Source organism: Spea bombifrons, chromosome 7 (assembly GCF_027358695.1).
Source record: "Spea bombifrons isolate aSpeBom1 chromosome 7, aSpeBom1.2.pri, whole genome shotgun sequence".
Lineage (NCBI taxonomy): Eukaryota > Metazoa > Chordata > Amphibia > Anura > Pelobatidae > Spea > Spea bombifrons.
Window position 1 is genome coordinate 23,708,883 of NC_071093.1, and position 13,621 is coordinate 23,722,503.

At 45.5% G+C, this 13,621-nt stretch overlaps 1 protein-coding gene across 1 annotated transcript in view; it reads right to left on the bottom strand.

Annotated features, from left to right (window-relative positions):
- The window catches only part of POLR3K (RNA polymerase III subunit K), a 77,036-nt gene that overhangs the window by 29,542 nt on the left and 33,873 nt on the right, over nt 1–13,621 (bottom strand). Inside the window, exon 2 of the mRNA XM_053472134.1 lies at nt 208–295. Coding sequence (XP_053328109.1) covers nt 208–295 — 88 coding nt within the window. The remainder of the gene's footprint in view (nt 1–207; nt 296–13,621) is intronic.

The window sequence follows — 13,621 nt, forward strand, 5'->3', positions numbered from 1 at the left end:
TCTGTCCCTAGGACATGAAAAGATTACTTTAACTAACATTTTAAAAGTAAGCACTGATATTTTAGAATAGACGTTACATTTTCAGCATGAAAATTAACCCCTTAATGACAAAGATCGTACATGTCAAAATGCATTGTTTTCAATGGGTTTAAGGACCGCCCATTGTCCTTAAGGGGTTAAACTTTGTAGTTGGATACAAATAATTACCTGCAGTTGAATCAACATTTTCCCATGCAGCAGAACCTCCAAGAACATCATCCACTTCTTTAAGTTTAGGATATTTTCTGCCAGTTACCTTGTAGGAGAAAAAGTTGTGTGTTTACTACTGTTAATACAATAACACAGAGGGAAACTGGGAAATTATTTTTCCTTATATAATTCCCCTTTATGCAAAATGCTTGAACTACAGCCGGGTATTAGCTACGTCCTAAGTTTACATAAGCGCATCACAACACCCTCTAGATACCTCATCATCAACTAGGTTATTCTGGGCATCCCTGAAGATGTAGGGAAAGTGCAATTTTAACCACAGAGGTACTGTAATCAGTAGCTTTAAGAAAGAGCTGGAAAATATTTAACATTTATAACAGTTAACATAAATACAAGTATATTCTTTAGCCAAGTACCCTCTGTCACAACCCTGGGTTGAAAAGTGCTGTTTAATATCATTGTTGTGATAGTTATGTATATCTATCTGTGTGTCTGTCTTCTGTGCCTTTGTTCTCCCTCCCGTGCCGCCGCTGTCGGCACGAGCATTTTCCCCATGCCCTGCCACATACTTTAACCCCTCGTATCCTGGACGCCATCAGCCCTCACCTACCACACCATTTACCTTGCTATTAACCCACCGGGGGTGGGGTATGGAGCAAGACCAATTCGGGGGGAAAATCCTCTCAGGACAGTTACAGTACCGGATCCGGCTACGCTTCGGCGAGCTACGGTGCTCGTTCACCAAAGAATCTAAGCCACATTCCTGGTCCGTTCCCCGCTAGTATAGGCTACAGCTGGAAGTGGTTAACCCTTGTGGTTCCGGGAGGAAGCAACAAAGAATCGACAGGTGTACCCAGCCGGGGTACCCGAGGCCCGTCACACCCTCTACAACTACTTGAACTAAAATAAAATGGTGTTTTTTGTAGGGCTGCAACTAACGATTATTTTAATAATCGATTAGTTGGCCGATTATTTTTTCGATTAATCGATTAATCGGATAAAAAAAAAACAATATGCAAATTTTTCGTTTATTTAAAATAATTTAATGAACTGGATGTTAAAAAACAACTTAAAATTTACATTAACATTCTTATTTTGTTATGATGTAATAAAAAACAATATTTTCAAAGTACAAGAACCCAAACACAATATTTATGAAACAAAATAACCCCAAACATTCTGAAAAGAGGTGGACTATTACTGTTCAAGAAACTTTGCCCCAGCCCTGGCACTTTGCCCCCAGCACTTTGCACCCAGCCCTGGCACTTTGCACCCAGCACTTTGCACCCAGCACTTTGCACCCAGCACTTTGCCCCAGCCCTGGCACTTTGCATCCAGCACTTTGCACCCAGCACTCAGCACTTTGCACCCAGCACTTTGCACCAGCACTTTGCACCCAGCCCTGGCACTTTGCACCCAGCACTTTGTACTCAGCACTTTGCACCCAGCACTTTGCCCCAGCCCTGGCACTTTGCAGCCAGCCCTGGCACTTTGCAGCCAGCCCTGGCACTTTGCACCCAGCACTGGCACTTTGCACCCAGCACTGGCACTTTGCACTGTGCCCCTGCACCCAGTCTCCAACTCTGCCCTGCACCCAGCCCTGCCCCCACATTCTGCCCTGCCCCCACACTCTGCCCTGCACCCACTCTGCCCTGCACCCACTCTGCCCTGCACCCACACTCACACCCTGCCCTGCATCCCCACCCCCACTCTGCCCTGCACCCAGTCTCCCACTCTGCCCTGCACCCACACTCACACCCTGCCCTGCATCCCCACCCCCACTCTGCCCTGCACCCAGTCTCCCACTCTGCCCTGCACCCACACTCACACCCTGCATCCCCACCCCCACTCTGCCCTGCACCCAGTCTCCTGCCCTGCACCCCCACTCACACCCTGCCCTGCATCCCCTGAAACCCCACCCCCACCCCGCCGTGGACCCCCACCCCCGCGAATCGCTCTGTGCGAATGGAGCCACTCGCACAGAGCGGTTATGGAGCCACTCTCACAGAGCGAACCGCTCTGTGCGAATGGAGCCACTCGCACAGAGCGGTTATGGAGCCACTCTCACAGAGCGAACCGCTCTGTGCGAATGGAGCCACTCGCACAGAGCGAACCGCTCTGTGCGAATGGAGCCACTCGCACAGAGCGAACCGCTCTGTGCGAATGGAGCCACTCGCACAGAGCGAACCGCTCTGTGCGAATGGAGCCACTCGCACAGAGCGAACCGCTCTGTGCGAATGGAGCCACTCGCACAGAGCGAACCGCTCTGTGCGAATGGAGCCACTCGCACAGAGCGAACCGCTCTGTGCGAATGGAGCCACTCGCACAGAGCGAATCGCTCTGTGCGAGTGGCTCCATTCGCACAGAGCGATTCGCTCTGTGCGAGTGGCTCTGTGCGATCTGTGCACATAGACATGAAGAATACTTACCTCCGGAACGCGTCACATCCGTCACGTAGTTAAAAGAAGGCGGAGACTGCAGAGCGTGTAGCAGAAGCGGAGAACGCTCGCGGAGGTAAGTAAAAGGAGCCGAGTGCTCCAACAACGAATCGATCACTCGATTAATCGATAACGGAAATCGTCGACAACGATTTCCGTTATCGATTATTATCGATTTTATCGATTCGTTGTTTCAGCCCTAGTTTTTTGTGTGTGATTTTTGGTCTTCTATTGTGATCAAAAGCAATGGAGAGGTGTACATTGTGTAAACTAATGTATGTTTATGTTCAACCACAATTATGACCTAACACTATATCAAGTTTATTTAGTTTTAGTGTAGTAGTCTTACCCACTATCCAATACAGTATACCAAAGGAACAATCATGATAATATTAACCCCTTAAGGACAATGGGCGATCCCTAAACCCATTGAAAACAATGCATTTTGAGCCCGTACATGTACGTGCTTTGTCATTAAGGGGTTAAGAAGGTTAATATAAGGTGCAATTAGAAGTAAAGGGGTGCAAACTAAGGGAAACCTAAATCCTGGGGGCAGTGAAGATTAATCCTGTATTTAGTGATAAAAGTATACCGTATTTGCTCGATTATAAGACGACCCTGATTATAAGACGACCCCCCAAAATCTGAATATCAACTTAGGAAAAAAAGAAAAAGCCTGAATATAAGACGACCCCAAAGGAAAAAAGTTTTACCAGTAAATGTTAATTCATGTAAACTATTTTTTTAATAAAAGCTATGATTGAGAAAAATATTTTTTTTGTTTTTATTTCTTGTATTTTCCATCCTGTCCCCCAGTTACGCACATCTGCCCCCAGGCTTGCCACCCCAATATGGCACTGTGGCCCATGATATGCCTTTTAACCCTCTATATGCCACTGTGCCCCATGGTATGCCTTTTGACCCCCTATGTGCCACTCTGCCTCCAGAAATGCCTTATACCCCTATATCCCATTCTGGCATTTAGGGGGTTAAAATGCATATTATGGGACAGAGTGGCATATAGGGAGGTATAAGGCATTTCAGGAGGCAGAGTGGCATTAAGGGAGTTAAAAGGCATTGTATAGAGCACTCTGCCTCCAGAAATGCCTTATACCCCTATATGCCACTCTGGCATTTAGGGGGTTAAAAGGCATATTATATGGCAGAATGGCATATAGGGAGGTATAAGGCATTTCAGGAGGCAGAGTGCTCTATTAAATGCCCCCTTAACGCCACTCCAGAAATGCCCTATGCCCCCATTTAACACACACACACACACACACACACACACCCTATACCCCCATTTAACTAACACACACACACACACACACTCTCTCTCCCCCCCCCCCCTCTCCCCCCTCTCTCCCCCCTCTCCCCTCTCTCCCCCCTCTCTCTCACCCCCCTCTCCCCCCTCTTACCGGTGCTTCCAGCCGGGGCAGCGGGTTGACGTCGCCTTCCGCTGCAGCCGCAAGGAGGTGGAGTTGGCAGCGGGGGTTTGTACGCGTCCGTCGCGTATACTTTCCCCGGCTGTCAGAGGTCAGAGATCAGAGTTCCCCGCACCGGTGCGGGGAACTCTGGTCTCTGAGAGTCGGGGAAGGTCTACGCGACGGACGCAGACAACCCCCGCTGCTAGCCACACCTCCTTCCGGCTGCAGCGGACGTTGTCTACGCGGATCGCATAGACGTCAACCCGCTGCCCCGGCAACACAGCAGGAAGCATCGGTAAGTGTTTGTATGATGGGGGGGGGTGAGACAGGAGGATCCAGGTCCCCTGCAGCGGTGCGGGGGATCTGGATTTTAGTCTCCTAATCAGACCTCTATTTGAGGTCTGATTAGAAGACGACCCCGATTAGAAGACGAGGGGTATTTTTCAGAGCATTTGCTCTGAAAAAAACCTCGTCTTATAATCGAGCAAATACGGTAATTGTGTCCTGTGGTGTACTGTATACTGATGACTTGAATATGTTCTGAACTCTGAAACAGTGAACTGGTGACTAAGTGCTGATCTGAACATAAACTGATGAGCTGTAACCTGAGCTCGGAGTCTGTGTGCTCTGCAGATGACTCACTCTAGGATCATATTACCAGTGCAGTTAATGATTCACAAACTGGACTGTTACAAATCGGTAACAAAATCAGATTCGTTCAGTTCAGAAAGTGCAAAAGAACCATTCGTTCATGAACTGGACATCACTAATTGCAATTATGCTGATGTCACTTACAGAGCTCTCTCGGGCTCAAAGTGCATCTATTTTTTAATGCACGTATATCATTGCAATAAAACATTTTCAAAACATAAAGAGAAAATCCAGTGCTATATAGAGGTAGCCCATTTCATGAATATAGCATTATTATTCTGCAGTAAAAACTGCAACTTACAACGTCCTCAAGTAATATTGGCACCCTTGGTAAATATAAACAAAACAAGGCTACGAAAAATTCTGTTTAACCTTTTGATTTTTTTCTTCAAAACATACATGAAAATAATCTGCCATCATGGATAGAAAACACCAAAGGTTTATAAAAAATTTTTTAAAAAAAGTGTGGCGTAATTATTGGCACCCTTTTAATCAATAGTCAATAATTTGTGCTACCTTGTTTTGCCAAGAAAACAGCTCTGAATCTTCTCCTGTAATACATGGCAATTTATTTCATATTCTTCAGGGGTGGACTCTCCTCTTCAGTTCACCCCACAGGTTATCTATGGGGTTAAAGTCATAGGACTGGGATGGTTATGGTAGGACCTTCATTTTATGGTCTTTGTGTGTTTATTTTGATGCATGTTTTGGATCATTGTTCTGCTAGAAGAATATATCTTGATATTTGATAGGATACATGGGAACATGGACTCTAAATGTCTAACATAAAAACAGCCCTGAAACATTTAAGAGCCACCACCATATTTAACAATGGCATGAGGTACTTTTCCATATGGCTACCTCTCTGTGTGGCATAAACTCACCTCTTGTGTGCATTGCCAAAAAGTTCTATTTTGGTTTCATCTGATCATAGAACCTGATCACATTTGAAGTTTGTTTTTGGATAAGAAAGAGTTGTTTTTTTTCTGAAACCCTTCCAAACAACTTATGATGATGGAAGGGAAGTTGGTTTGCAGTTTTGGAGACTTTCAAACCCCAAGACAAAACTTCTGCAATTCTCCAGCTTTGATGCTTGGAGATTTGTTGGCCACTCAAACCATTCTCTTCACAGGGCATTGAGACAATGAAGACATACATCCTCTTCCAGTTCACTGAAACATCTTAATTATTGCCCTGATTGAGGTAATGCGTTTTCTAATTTTGTATAACTACTTCCCATTTTGTGAAGCTCAACCTTTTGTCGAAAGTCACAGCTATATTGCTTGGTCTTACCATTGTGATTAACAGCTAAAGTAATCTGGCTTATGCATTACCTAATATTTCTACCCCTGTGATACAGGAAGTTTTGGCTGAACAACTGCCTGTTCCTAGTCACGGTGTACTACAAATATAAAATATCAATAGGAATATGTCAAATATATTTTTCTGATATAAATTCATAGGGTTGCTAATAATTCTGCCATACATATACTTAATGTTTTTTTTGCAGAAACTGTGTTGTATTTGCAATTGTTTGATATCCACCAGTTTTGTGTATTTTTTCAGGAAAAGATCAAAGGGTTAAACAATAAAGATAAATAAATAAACAGAGGGGGTCTCCCTTTCCTCCGTGGCGGTGGCTGAAGCCGTTGGATGGCGGAGGAAGGTCTCCCTCTCCTCCGTGGCGGCAGCTGAGGCTGCTGGCTGAAAGAGGGGGGTCTCCCTCTCCTCCATGGCGGGGGCTGAGGCTGGTGGCAGACAGAGGGGGGTGGGTCTCCCTCTGTTCCGTGGCGGCTGGTGAACCAGGTAGGTGACAGTTTGTATTATATTTTCCCCTCTAAATCCGCACAAAATTAGGTAAAGTGACAGAGGGTTATACCTTTTAGATACTTGAGGTCGTCTTATAATCAGACCTCAAAGAGATACCTGACTACAAGACTAAGCGCTGCGGGGGACCTGGATCCTCCTCTCTGGCAGCCTCTGCTGCTGCCGGCACTTCCTCTGGGGGCTTCTATGACGGAGCGCCAGCGTGACATGACCTTCCTGTGCTCCATCATAGAAGCCCCAGCGGAAGTGCCATTGTCTGCGTGCATCTGGTTCCTTCTCCCTGACAGCCAGTTAACGTCTTCGCGCTGCGCGTAGACAATCTCTGTTGCCTGTTACTTCCGCTGGGTTTTCTATGACTGAGCACCGGAAGGTCATGTCATGATGGTGCTCCGTCATAGAAGCCGCGGCAACAGAGCTTAGCTACGCTCAGCACACAGACGTCCACCAGCTGCCCCCACTAGACACCAGGGAGTCTGAAGTATGTGGGACAAGTCTGGGGAAGTATTGGTAAGCTGGGGGGGCAGAATGTCAAATAGGGGGTTAAAAGGCATTTCTGTAGGCAGAGTGGCATATCAGGGGGGTATAAGGCATATCGGGGGCAGAGCGGCAAGCTTGGGGGCAGATGCGCATAACTGGGGGGCAGGCTTTTTGTTTTTTTCCCTAAAATAACATTAAAATTTTGGCTCGTCAAATATGGTACTTTACTGCAGGGGCGTACCTAGAGTATTTGGCACCCAGGGCGGATCCTTTATGCAGCACACCCACCACACACACAAGAATATTTATTTCACAAAAATTAAATTATAAATAAATTAAAAAGTTTAAATAAATAGCATTTACTGAACAGATATGGTACAACATAACTCCTATTACTATATGCCACGCCAGACATTGACATACTAGGCCTCTGCGCAGACGTCTAAGCAGCCCGAATGCTACATAATGCCCGCCCAGGGGGAGCAGGAACACGAGAGGGAAAAGTTGTCTCGCATATTGTATGGGCGCCACAGCGGTAAGCTGCACGCCTGTTCTAGGCGGCCATCGCAGCACCCACCTGGTGAGTGGCACCTTGGGTGCACCTCCCCCTTTAGGTAGGCTACTGCTTTACTGAGAGTATAGTGGATGCATCCTATAGCCTTCCAGCAGAATTGGTAGATGTTAATACAGCGAAGGAGTTTAAGCAAGCATTAGATAAGGTCTGGAACTAAGAAAAACATTCAGAAATTAGGCAGACCGTATTCTACTTTTTCTATCCATGTCTGGCTAAAGGTTTGCCGATGAGGGCTATGCTACAATACCTTCACATGCATAATGAGGGTTAATAATATATAGCCTATATAGTACCAAAAGGTTACTTTATTGTCCCATTAAGCTCATGTAAAACACTTGCTCAATCCCCGCTAAAACAAAGTGTTAATAAGTCACTGGGTTTTGGAAAATTGGACCTTTCAGGTCTATAAGCCCCTGCAAACCTGGCAGTGAGGTGGGTAATCAGGGAAAGGATTATATACAGAATGTCAAACAGGGGGTGCTCCCTAGGAGGCACAGGCTGTTGTCACTAAAATGCATGAAATGAAGCCAATCAATCTTCCCCGCATGGAAAGAAAGATGCCTAGCCACACACCGGGACATCCATTTTCGTTAAAGGTATGTGAATCAATCCCAAGGAATTAAAGTCTACAGTAATGTACAGTTAATGTCTACAGCAAGGAAGTCTAAAGTAAAATTCTTTAAAGTACATAAATTCTAAAAAAAAAAAAAAAAAATGGAAACGTAGGTTCATTAAAAACAGAGATGGGAGTGTTGGTTAAGGAGGACCAGGAAAAAGCAGAAACTTTAAATAACTATTTTTCCTCAGTATATATTAAGGAGGAAGCTATGGCAATGGATATTCATAGGACTACTGAAAAAACAGGAATTTTATACTCACAGTAAATTCTTTTTTCCTTAACCCCTTCTGGACCGGGAGGTACCTGGTACCTCCTGAGCAGATGTCACCACCAGACCGGGACGTACCAGGTACGTCATCTCAAAAAAATGCCCCCACGTTGCCACAGCCAACCAGAGCCCACCCCCGGGCCTTAGATCACTTCCACGGAGTGATTTTGTCGGCTCAAAATCCGCTTTTCATAAAATTGAATGGCATTGAAGGGGTTAACGCTGCACTGACGCTCTCACGGAGCAAACCGGATAGCTTCAGGCAAGTGTGAGGACCTGCTACAACACTCCCCTGCTGCCTGATCGCTCCATGAGAGCGTCAGTGCAGCGTTAACCCCTTCAATGGCTTCAATAACCCCCTTCAATGGCATTTTAGGGGTTAATATCCGTTTTGTATGGGGTTCTGCTGCTGGTGGTCTTCCAGGCAGACAAGCAACAGCAAAAACGAGCCCCCACAAGCCCTTTGATCAGTCCTGTAAGACTGATCAAAGAGACTCCTCCCTGCAATCTCCGGTCTACGGGAGATTGTGTCCCAGCTGCCAGGCAGCTTCAGGGACAGGGAGACAGGGTTCTCCAGTCTCCACATGAGTCTGGAGACCAGCCCCCACCCCCTCCCTTGCTCAATTAACCCCTACCCCCTCTCTTGCTCAAGTAACCCCTTCAATGCCGCAATTGTGTATGACCCCCATCACAGCATTGCAGGGGTTAATATTAGTCCCCACAAGCTAAATATCAGTCAATGCTGTGCTTCAATGGAGCATCAGCATTGAAAGAGTTAAAAAAAAAAACACAACAACATTAAAAAGAAATAAATAAAATAACAGCACTGACCTGAAAGTCCAGGGTGCTTCCAGGTCAAATGCTGGGCTAGGCTGATGATGATCAGATCACTCCTGGCCAACAGGAGTGATCTGATCATTATGGCAGCCCTTGGATGACCCCGCCCTACAAAGAGATTGAGGTCATCTAGGGTAATTATGAAAAAAACACAAATTATTAATAAAGTCGTTAATTATTGATCGGTCTCCCTGATTAATGTCAGCGGCCTAAACTTGTCACTTACAAGTAATCTGATAAAGAAAATATTTTAAAAAGTTTAAAAACTGAAATGCGCATGTTCCAGTTTTTACTGGAACATCGGAACATGTGGGGTATCGGTGTATTTGGGGGTATTACTGAACACAAATAAAGACCTATTTTGTTTTTTCACACATCCATGGTGAAACCGCAAAGTGGATGTGAAAATGTTTTTCTTTTTTTGTTAGACTAAATTTGGAAGGCGCCGGTTTGAAATCAGCTGCATGGTATGGGCCAATACGCCCCTAACTAGATTCCCTGAGCTGTCTAGTTTAAGGAAATATATAGTTTTAGGGGGTTAAAATGAAATATGGGATGTCTACTGTGTCCCAGATGAGACCTGGACCCAGCAAACTGATCTGTCAAAATTCCATGTTCGAAAACTGAAACGCGCATGTTCCAATTTTGAACCCGTAGTGCCAAAGAGACATGCCCTACCCATGCATATGGGGTATTCCTGTACTCGGGGGTGTTTCTAAATACAAATCACAAGTTGTTTCAGTCATTTTATGTACCCAGGAAAAAAAAATACTGAAATACTGTGTTCTGATTAAATGGGTTTGTTAAAAATGAAAAAAATTACATTTTACTGCAATGGTTTACGACAGACTAGCACTAAAATGGTTAAATGAAAAGTGTTAAAATGACCCAAGTAAAATACTTTGGGATGTCATCTTTCAAAAAAATACCGTATTGGCTCGGATATAGGCCGCCCCCGTATATAGGCCGCACCCTAAAAGTTTGGTGCTTTTTTAAAGAAAAAGTTTTTTTTCTTTAAAAAAGCACCAAAAAAAATATGCTGCCACTCTGTCCCCCCCCCCCGAGATATGCTGCCGCTGTCCTCCCTCCCCGAGATACGCTGCCGCTGTCCTCCCTCCCCGCGATACGCTGCCGCTGTCCTCCTCTGCCCCCCCCTCCTCGACTTACCGGAGCAGACTCCCGGGTGTCTTGCGGGGCCGGCGAGGGACATCTACGCAATACGCGTATGCAACTTCCGGTACCGGAAGTTGCATGCGCGTATTGCGTAGATGTCTCCCGCCGGCCCCGCAAGACACCCGGGAGTCTGCTCCGGTAAGTCGGGGGTGGGCAGAGGTAAAACGCTTAGATAACCTCCCGTGCCGGCACCCCCCCCGTGGGAAGTGCTGGCAGGGGAGGCTGTCTGAGCGTATCGGGGAGAAGGATGCAGGTCCCCTGCACCGCTGCGGGGGATCTGTATCTTAACCCTGCTGCCTGCCCGGCGCCCGGGACTGCATGTCCCGGGCGTCGGGCGCTAGACCCCGAATATAGGCCGCACCCCCACTTTAAAAACTTAAAGTGGGGGAAAAAGTGCGGCCTATATTCGAGCCAATACGGTATATACTTTTGTTGGGCAGTTTCTCTTTTTCTGGCCCCTATTGGGGCGCAAGTCCCAGGATACCACATTTTAAAAAAAATCTTGTTTAGAAACAGCAATGCGTGTCACATATTTAACCCTGTAAGTGCCAAAATAAATGAAAATACCAGGCATATGAGGGGTTTCCAAAAACAGGACAAATACCCAAATACACTTTTGGAGTTTTTTCCCCATTTGCACTGGTTATATTAAGTTTTTATAGGTGAAACTGTGAAAATATTTCCTTTTTTTTTTCCTAATTGCCCCCACATTTTCAGATTTTTTTCATACTTAATGATGGTATATATATGTAATTATTTCAATAGAAAGCCCTACTTGTGCTGAAAAAAAATAATATATGATTTGTGTGGGTGCACTAATTGATATGAGAGAAATTACAGTTGAAGAAAGACATAGCAAAAAACGGCTCTGGTCCTTTGGCGACACCTTAGTATCAAAATCCCGGTCCTGAAGGGGTTAATATAATGGCAGTACAGAAGGGGTGTTGTTCTTTCTTAGGGACAAGTATCTGAAATACAAAGAGTTAAAACCTTCCCCCTTCCGTAACCCCTCCTTACCCATAAGAGCACATCGGACCAAACACAGCCAGTAAGTACCAAGAATACAAACATGCTTGCAAAATATATTTAATGGTAGACAACATGAGGGAGGGAAACATGTACTGCCACTACATTAAGGAAAAAAGAATTTACGGGTAGTATAAAATTCCTGTTTTTTCCTGGCATATAGTGGCAGTACAGATGGGATATAGCAAGACAAGATAACCAATGGGAGGGGAATACTCAAGAGGCCACTGACTGGCGCATCCTATGTCTAGTCAGTAATGCTGGACAAATGTATCAAAGGAAGACCGGGTAGCTGCCTTACATATATTTCTTCAGGAGATGAGGTCGACTTTTCAACCCTAGACGCAGACATAGCTAGTTGAACGGTCTCTGTAAGCCACCTTATTGCACAAAAAAAACCACCACAAATAATTGATCCGTATTGCGGAAAACAGCGGTGTGATCTGTAGAAATATCTTAGAGCTCTTCGGACATCCCATCTGTGCCATTGTCTCCGGAAATACCCGATCCTGATGGACAAAAAGGTGAATTCAGCAGTTGAGGACAGAGCTAGTAGTTACCCAGTTGCCTTGCTGAAGTAATAGCCATCAACAATGCTGTCTTCAGTGACAAACACTTGAGAGACTTCTTCCAGATGCTCGAAGGGTACAGAATAACACTTGAGAGACTTCCTCCAGAGGCTCGAAGGGTACAGAATAGAGAGCTAGTAAAATCAAGGTAAAAAACCCAGGAAGGAAAATGAAACTGCCGAATAGTTGCCGCTTAAAGAAATGCCTGATCAGAACATACAAGGCCAAATCCAAAAAAGGAGAAAAAAACAGAGGGCCGATAATTGCCCTTTTGAGGTTGAAACATTTAGACCTGCTGAGAATCCGTCTTGCAAAAAAAACACGAGGACGGAACTAGTAGAAATAAAAAACCCTGCATCACAGGAGACGAATTTCCTCCAAGCCTGAAACCTCCGAATAAAGAGGAGGACATCAGCCACATCATGGGAAAGTCCATTATCTCTAAGGATAATCCACAGCTAGGCCATCAAAATGACCATCTGAATTTTGTTCTCCACCAGAGGGGCCGAAAATGGCAGCTCCCAAACCCTTGAGGACATATTGTTTAGCTCTGAGAACTAAGTCTGTATTGGCCAATATGGGATAGATGTTAAGACCCTGGCCAAGTCCGTTCGAATCTTGAGGAAGACAAGTGGGATCATCGCCACCGGAGGAAAAATGTAAGCCATCCTGAATCTTCATATCACTGACATACTGTCCAGCACCAGAAGGTTGACCCATGAATACAGAGAGACTAAAACCTAAAAGATTGCTGTTGTCGCTGGTTGCCACAAGGTCGATTCCTGGAAGGCCAAACTAGAAACTGCATGTCCTGTTTTCCTTAGCAAAAAGTTAGGCTGAGCAAGGATTGCATAACTCCTTTTTGCAGCTGTCCTGCCTTTATCTTTTAGAAAAAAATGTTACAGGGCAGAGGCTTTTTTAAGGTTAAGATAAATTAATCTTACCTTAAAACGCCTCAATCCGTGTGGGGGGTTGGTGCCACGGATATCCAGTACTGACAAGCCCCACTGCTGTCAGACTGGATTGCACAGCTGAACTAACGCTGCATGCTCTGTAACAAGATCAGATCTTCGGCAGAATGCAACGTCTCCCGGGGCTTATGCTCCTTCCCTTGCCGGCTTGAAGAGAGAGAGCGCTCATTCTGTTCCGTAACATCCGCCAATGCGGATGTTCCTACCTCACTCTGCTCACCACCCAGGGAGCAATCGGAGGGATCCCCCTGGACACAACCCGTGTGCCCCCACCAAACTACACATCTGTCCCTGACAAGCGACAAGGAAGAACTGTCTGTGTTTGGTCCGGTGTGCTCTTATGGGTAAGGAGGAGCAGGAGTTAGCGAAGGGGGGGGGGTTTAACTCTCTGTATTTCAGATACTTGTCCCTAAGGAAGAACAACACCCCTTCTGTACTGCCACTATATGCCAGGAAAAATATGCAGCAAACTGTCATTGGATGGCTTAGGACAATGTGCTACAGCAACTTAAGAAAGTTAATGTTAACAAAGCTGAGTCAGGAAATAAGTGAAC